Genomic DNA, 8,126 nt, shown 5'->3' with positions numbered 1-8,126 from the left:
GCTGATTACTGACTTTTCTGGTTTAATATTAAACTGAAGCCATTATGTTTGGCTGCAGGTGATGAACAATTTAGCAGGCATTTATGAAGTACAAGTCGGTTCTTCCAACCTAATTCTGCATTAAATTAATAATCACTCTCTTTTTTCCCTTTTTTCTTCCTGGCTTTCCAGATAAGAGCGAGTAACTGTCTTCTCTGTGAGCCAGTAAGGGCATTACAGCCACACAATTTATAAGGGGACCAGGAACACAGATAATGCGGCAATTACTCAAGTGTGACTTAATTCAGAATGAAATGTAATGCAAACATGGGGAAGAGTTAAAAACACAGCGTGCACCAATCCCCTAAAACTCTTGTAGAAAAGCAATGGGATTTTTTTTTTTTTCCTAAAAAACCTCCATTTTCTCCTTTTCCTTCCTCTGCCCCAGGGTCCCCCAAACACGGTGTTTTTGTGGCAAGTGAAAACCAGAAAGGAAAACTTTGATTTCATGTCTGCAGCACAATGAAACGCAAAAAAAAAAGCGAAAATCCATCATATTTGATTCCCCTTACAAGTTCTTGCTTTGGTAAACTGAGATTATTACTGACTACCGCTGAGAGCACATGGTGAAGCTGTGCTGGCACGGAAAACCACTGCACCGCGGTGGCAACTGAGGACCTGCGGACCTGCCTACGTGGGGAAGTCGCCCTACAGCGAACACTTAGCTGCTCTGCAACAACTTTGAGCTCACTGGGCTCTCAAAGGCACTAACGCTAGTTTGGCATGTGCTAGGATAATCCACCGGCAGAGTCAGGAGAGCTAAGGGTGCCATGAAATTCATGTCCTCTTCCCTCTCACCAACCACCCATGCAGGGAAGCCCTGGAGCACCCTCCAGGTCAGCATCTCTCAGAGGCCTTCTCAGATGCAAGAAGGCTAGAGGACACGCAGCTGAAAGCCTGCCTCGCTGTGCCAGGGATTTAAGCAGTTATGGTGGTTGGTATAGCATGGTTACCAGGCAGTCGCTTTCCCGAGGCCCCGTGCACCCTGCAGCACACTGGTTGTGGCAGCAGTCGCTGGGCACCTTTCCCCTGCACCGGCCAGAGCACTGCTGGGCACAGATGACTTTCGTTACTGGAAGACACAAGAAAAAAGGAAAATCATCAGGAATGAAGAACGGTTAAGCTGTACTTGCTGCAATAAGACCAAGAAATATGGAGAAAAGGTCTGGTGCAGGATCTATGCTAGATTTTTCCCATGGGATGCGTGTTCTGTCCTCATATAAGGCCCAGGCTCGGGAATGGTGAGAGCTGGTGTGGGTGGTGGCAAGAAGGGGTTGTGTTCAGCAGTAATTATCTTGGCTCTTGAGAGGTGCTAAGCACTCCAGTCCCAGCCAGCAAACCACGTCCTGCTTAGAAAGAGCATCCAGGTCCCTGAGGCATCAATGCCTAAACCAAGAAAAACTCTGTAGAGTCACTGCATCTTACAGTTGAGCAACAGAGCAGGATCTGGCTCCATTTTGTTGAGAAAATCCGTCATTTTTGGTGCTAGCTTTGGGAAAAACAACATGACAGGAGAACTGCCAGGACCCTCTACTATAACGGGAAACCGTACATTGTTGGTGTGGTATTAGGATCCCTTCAATGCACTAAAAATATTTCTGAAATTTTCAGAGAGAGGGGAGACACACTCAGCAAACTGATTTCATACACATATTGTATTATTTTTCTTTAGGCTTCAATTCTGTGGCCAAATTTTATCTTCATTACTCAGCTCCCACAGGGTTTGCACCAGTGCAGCAATCCAGAGGAAGAACTGGCCCTGATTCAGCTTTTTGCAGGGAAGCAAAAACTGCCTGCAACATTTTGTTGAGAATCGGGAAATCATCTCCATTTGAATATCAAAGCAGAGAAAAAGATAATCAGTACAATTAAAAAAAAAAAAAAAAAAAAAAAAAAACAAAAAAACCCACAACCAAACCAGAAATGAATGGCTAGCATGTGTTTGTACCAGCAACCCAAAATGGGATTGTTTGTTCTTTACAAAAAAATTACTGATCCGCAGACCCTGGCATTAGACGTCAGAGAAACCTGATGGCTAATCCGCTGCATTACAGCACCCTCAGCATTTTGGCTGCACGCTACAGTAACTGTTATCAACTTTGCAGTTGGAACAAATGAGTTACAATATCACCAGGAATTCCTGTAAGTCCAAAACTGCTGGTTGTTAATTAACAGAAAATTATTGGGAAATGTAGCCTGCTACAGGATATGTAACAGTGATGTTTTAAAAAAATCGTATTTCCTATCTTTTTCTGTTACACATTTTTGTATCCAAACTGCATTATTTCATTTTTCTTGTGGACCTGTACGCAAGATAGTATACTTTCAAGGAAACAGACTATTTTCACAATGTGCACTAGCTTCTCCGATAGCAACTCCTCCATTCAACTAGAAACAGGGGAATAAAAGGCACATTGTTCTACACGAACAGCATTTTGATATCATCTTTTTCATAAGCATCAGCAGGGGAGTAATACAGCTCGTCACTTTGATAGCTATTGACTAGAGCTTCCTGCTGGAAACATATATCACGGCAAACGTTTATATTTCATACAGAATATCCCACGTTCATTGAAGGAGAAAGATATGTATCACCCCAAACTTTCCCACATATGGAAACGTGGGATACATTTTCAGTTGGCCAGATTCTCAAGTGCCTGGAGAGGAGAGCCAGAGCCTGCAAACAGTTTTGGTTTATGCACTCCTAGTCATCCTCCTGAAGCCAGCAAGAGTTTGCAAATGCTGGAAGCTTGCAGGGCTGAGACCTGAGGTTTCGCAAGCCCCTGGGACAGCTGTGAGGCATCAGCTGTGGGGACCGACCTGGGAAGGGCTTTGTGTGCGCAGCCACTGTCCACCTCAAGAGCCAAACTGCAGAGCTGACTGAAAAAACCTAAAGGTTATACTAAATGAGGAGAGAAAAGCTGTATGTTCCTTTTTCCTTAAGCTCCAGAAACCATACAGTTTTGACCCAATATTTGCAAGCAAGAAACTGAGGTTTAGGTGATTATTTGCAATGGAAAAACGAAGATAGGATGTTGCTTTCATTTGCATTATGTCTAGATCAGCAGTCTTTCCACTGAACTTTACACAAAACAGAATCAGAAACAGTGCATTTCCTCACTTATTACAGAAAAAGGACATAATGAAGTAGTGAAACAAGTTGAGATGGTCTTCTTCCTCAGCCTTTACTTTAGGAAAAATAAAGCCTTGCAAACTCTCAAGCACTTTTAAATGGATGTTTCTGTCACTGTCTTAATATCAGGCAAGCATCCTACCCGCAAAACTTTACAGTAAAGCACAGGTAATCAAACTGAACAACCTCACAATGCCAAATATCTCCATTTGGAAATTAAAAAATAGCCACACATTTTCTGAGAGCCTTCAAAAGGTCCTCTAAGTACAGTATGTAGTGTGATTACCCACATGACAGTGACATCTTTTGTGCTTACAAAAGAAATCTATGGGGATTCCAAAAGGAGGGATTAAAGCCAGCAAAAACCAGGTTACATTGTTACTTCTAACAGTAGAAATTAATCCAAAGTATTGTTAACTGGCCTACAGAATGCTTCTGTGGGAAATAGCAGGAAGGCAAACAATTCACCATGCAGCTACTGCGTTGTCTCTTATATGGTAAAATAACTTAATAAATGTTCTCAAGTGCAGATGGGAGAAAGTTGTGGGCGACAGGCAAAAGCTTTCAACACAGGAGACAGCTGCAGCCTTTTGCCTCTGGAAGAACAGCACATCAGCAGGGAAATCCAGACCCAAGTTAAATCACCTTGAGGTTTCCCCTCCAGGAATGGAGTTACTCGGGGGAGCGGGCACGGCCATACTCCCCACGACTCTGCTTCTGCAGAGCGGGAAGCTGGCCACATCCCTCCCTGGGTTGCTTCCAGGAGACCCAGTGTAGCAGGATGCAGAGAAGGACAAGTGTGAAGCACATGTCACTAATTCGCGCTTGACAGGTTCATTTTTCATTAGATAGATAGAAATTTAGTATGTCACAGCACACAAGGTATTTCTTAATTAATCTGCAGGCTTACATGTCTGGCAATTCTGTTCACCAGGGCCCCAGCAGTGGTCTTCTGTGCAGTTTGGATGACATTTGGGACCTAAAACACGAGAGCAGAGTATTATATTCTATAAACATGGACAACAACAGCATCACATGAGTCACAGAAAACAAAGACTTGAGCTTTCCTTCTCAATAAATCAGCGGAGAAAGCACCTATATACCAGTGCTCAAAAATCTCGAGAGCTGGACCTTAAATCCTTATCCTTTGCTTATCTCTGGTTTCCTACATGCAGTTCTCCACACCTTTGAGCGAGCGAGCGCAACACCCAGCCAGTCTGGCTTATGAAAGAGGCATATTTTTCCCAGGAACAGGAATTTCAGCTACTGCCCGGCTGGCCCTTCTGCTGGAGTTTGCATGCAATGGCAAGTCACCGCTGGCTTGTGGCCGGGCATGTGCCAGCTGCTCGCTACAGGCCACATGTAAATCAATGTTTCTGAACAACGTGGTTCCAAAAAGAAAACAAACCCAACTGGATTCGCAGGCAACTGCCAGCTACTCCGACCACAAAGTAATTCAACTTGTCTGCTTTGCACCCTCCTCCTGCCCTCTGACAAAAATGTTCCTCGATGTAGCACTATGCAGCAGGCGGACAATCGATGGAGAGGCGGCAGGATGGTCGGGCTCTTTCCCATCTCTCTCTCGCTACTCTTTTCTTTCTTTTTCTTTCTCTAAATGACAGGCAAAGTCCCAGAGAAACAACTTATTTTAGATTACGGGATCGTTATTAAAACCATAAATGGCTGTCTAAGCAAATTAATCTGGAATTCACTACATTTAAGAGGCATTTCCTGCTAGAGTGATTCTTCCTGCTAACAACACATGATTCTCCCTCCTCCCCACTGCCCATCAAATAGCTGAACAAATGCCAATACTTGTCCAACAGTTGATTGATTTGGTGCAGGACCAAAGAGTTTTTATTTTTTTTTAGAGTTGAAAAGTTAAAGGTTAACATTTCTGTGGTGTTTAGAGCCAAACTCCTGTGCTGACTTGTATGGTTCACAACTCCTTGATTACGCTAGGGCTCTACAGAAAAATATGTCAACACAGAAGCTGGCTATTAGGTCTGAAGCAATTACGCAACTGGAAGAAGATAAAGAAAATATGTTTTTCTGCCAATTCATAGTGCCAGAAATGAAATGCTCAGAAATTAAAATAAACTCTCCTTTCCATGAAATGACTGGGGATTTAACAAGTGACTCAAAAGGCTGAAGGATTAGCTTGAGCTCACTCTAAGCATATGTAACACAAACTTTTAAATATACGCTCATCTCCCTGCTGATCAAAAGCATCTGATTTATCTGCCTGTTTATCACCAATTTTGCAAGGGTAATCCGTGCAGCCCAAAACACGAGTTTTAAGGCACTCAGCTTGGGTCTTCGAGCTGAATAGGCTTCAAGTCCTACAGTAATTCCATGAGGGTACCCATATGGGTTTTCTAGACCAGAACCTTACACTGTAAACAGAAGATTGCTGGAAAGCAAATGAGTGCGTGTTATTCTGAGTTGTCTTTGAAGAACACATATGTAGGGTACTGTCTAAAACCAAGAGAAGCTTTCCCAAAAACTTTGCTAAGCTATGAGTTAAGGACCTAACCACCATGAAAAATTACATCTTAAGCCAGTGGTGAAGAAAAGGATCTCTCCCGGAACAGGGCTTGGTGGCCCTCCATGCAGGAATTGGTAGACCTGAAACTCACTGCATGAAAGATGGGATGTTTGCTCTTCTCTATGAAATGGGGGAGTGCATAGCATTTTTGGTAAGTTCATACTCACAAGAAGACAGGTTGCTTGCAAATTCAAGCACCTTGAGAGGCTGCTTGCTTGTGTCAATGATGTCATTCCAGAGAACAGTGTCCATGTTGCACAGTTTGGGGTTGTTGCTGATTTTAACACCTCCATTAAGAATTTCTGCCATGGAAGGAAAAAAATTGGTAAGTGAAGCAAGCTGCCTAAGTCTTCTGTCTCTGATCTAAAGAAAGGGAAATAAACCACGTATTTATTCACCTCAGTCATACTATGCTGACAGAAAAGGGCAATCTGCATAGCACCATCACTCCTGATGGTGCAACTAACACCAGGCTCAGACTGATGGGTTATGGAGGGTCGGCTGCAGTTGGATGCCATTAAGATGCAACTACATGTGGCTTTCTGCCTGGTGCCACCTCCAGAGGCCACTGCACTCAGCAGAGATGGCACTGCTGGCGTGCACAGCCAGAGACTGTCAGCCAGACACTCTAAGACCCTAACTTGCATACCACCAGGTCCCACTGGAATTTAACAGAAAATACTGATGTATGTATGCGTTGGAATCAAATAATGCAAAATAATGAGTGAATACTTCTTTGCTATTTTAGGGGACACAAATAAATCTCGCCACCCTGTTGCTGCATTGGATTTTCTGGATTTCTCTGCAATGGACTTTCTTCATCTTATGAACTTTCTTCATCTTTTGAAGAAGGCTGGCTCGCAGGAAAGCCAGTAGGAAACTGGGAAACTACATTCAGACCCCTGTTTTTAAAGTAGGATTTGATGGCATATGACTTTGAGAGGAGATCTTCAATCACATCTTGATACCAATAATCTAACAGTGGAATTTTGTTTTACAGGTGCCCCCACCTCTTGCCCTCATCTCACCTGACAGCCGTTTCATCGGCAGCTCTCGGAGTCCCTGGGTTTTATTCATGTGGTAATTGGATAAAACTGCCAGGGCGTAAGAGTTGTCATACAGCACATTGCCTCGGATGATCTGAAGGTTTTCTAGGGGAATGACATCCACCATGTTCAGTGCAATCAGCACGTAGCCTGCAACCTCCTGTATCGTCTGAGAGAACAACAGAAGAAACAAACAAGGTGCTTAATCCAAAACGCTCTTCTGCTCTGCCAAGAGTCACTTTTCTCCTCCCACCCTTCCAATACACCATCTTTCAATTTTAAGGAACAATACACCACTTAATCTCATAATCTCATTAAAAAATAAATACATCCGAGAACAAGAAGGGACTATGTGGAAAACTTTGCTGTCTAAGCAGGTATAAACTGACCCTTAGAGCAGCTACCAGGGGGTCATTCCAAAGGCCCAGCTTACCCCTGTTCTGTCCCCAAGCAATGGGAAGTGGGGCTGCCTCGGGGATGCAGGAGAGGAGGGCAAGCTTATGATATGGCAACTAAGTGTGACGCTTCTCCTGAATACTTGCCCAGCTGCCAACCACTGGCAGCAGAGATGCCATCTGATTGAGGCTTTTACACTCTCTCTTCTGTGCCCCTTCCCTTGTGGATCCTGCAATGCTCAGCAGACGGGAAGATCAGATAACCTTCTCCCTCTTAACTAATAAATAGTTACAGGACAACATGACAAGTCAGGCACTGTCTGGATGTAAGTTAATTCCTGCCTTGTACTGTGAAATGCCTGTGTTTCTATCTCCTACAAAAATCACCATAAATGAAAAACCCTTAGGCTACCACTTAGGATATTTTCCTATTCTATGAAGACTACCAGTGAGTTTTCAAGAGACTTGTCATGTTCCTGGGAACACTGAGCTCCACGGTCAAGTTGTGCTTGGGAAAGAAAAATGTCAGTACCATCATATTCATAACCCATATGTCTGAACCATCTCCTTTCTGATGTTCTTGCTTGTTACTATAATAAAATGGGACTTTTTTACCTTTCTTTGTTCCCTGAGAAGAAAAGCTCATACAAAGAGATGACTCCTCTCAACCCAGAGGACTGACCTGTTTCTTCAAAGCTACCATACAAGAGCTCTTGATACCAGACATACCTTATCATGTAAAAAAACCTTCTTCCTCCCCTGCCTCTTTCTTTCAAAACCTCCCAATCTGATAACCAGGCATGCAAAAAGCAATGCATTTAAAGCATATTCTTTAAAAAAATAAATATAACCTAAGATGCTATGCTATGGCCACTGGTGGCGGCCTGGCAGCAGGGAAGCAGAGCTGTACCCCTTGCCCAGCCTCGGCTGGGGGGGGAACCGGGGGGGCCCCGGGCCGACACGGG

At 43.7% G+C, this 8,126-nt stretch overlaps 1 protein-coding gene across 1 annotated transcript in view; it reads right to left on the bottom strand.

Moving 5' to 3' along the window:
* Window positions 1–8,126, bottom strand: part of EGFR (epidermal growth factor receptor) — a 136,978-nt gene that overhangs the window by 35,635 nt on the left and 93,217 nt on the right. The window contains exons 3-6 of the mRNA XM_009889433.1: window positions 6,749–6,935; window positions 5,888–6,022; window positions 4,083–4,151; window positions 993–1,111 (exon numbers count right to left, since the gene is read on the bottom strand). Coding sequence (XP_009887735.1) covers window positions 993–1,111; window positions 4,083–4,151; window positions 5,888–6,022; window positions 6,749–6,935 — 510 coding nt within the window. The remainder of the gene's footprint in view (window positions 1–992; window positions 1,112–4,082; window positions 4,152–5,887; window positions 6,023–6,748; window positions 6,936–8,126) is intronic.

The sequence above is a fragment of the Charadrius vociferus genome, unplaced genomic scaffold (assembly GCF_000708025.1).
Source record: "Charadrius vociferus isolate BGI_N301 unplaced genomic scaffold, ASM70802v2 scaffold97, whole genome shotgun sequence".
Lineage (NCBI taxonomy): Eukaryota > Metazoa > Chordata > Aves > Charadriiformes > Charadriidae > Charadrius > Charadrius vociferus.
Note: the sequence above shows the minus strand (reverse complement) of the source record. Positions and strands in the feature narration are given on the sequence as shown.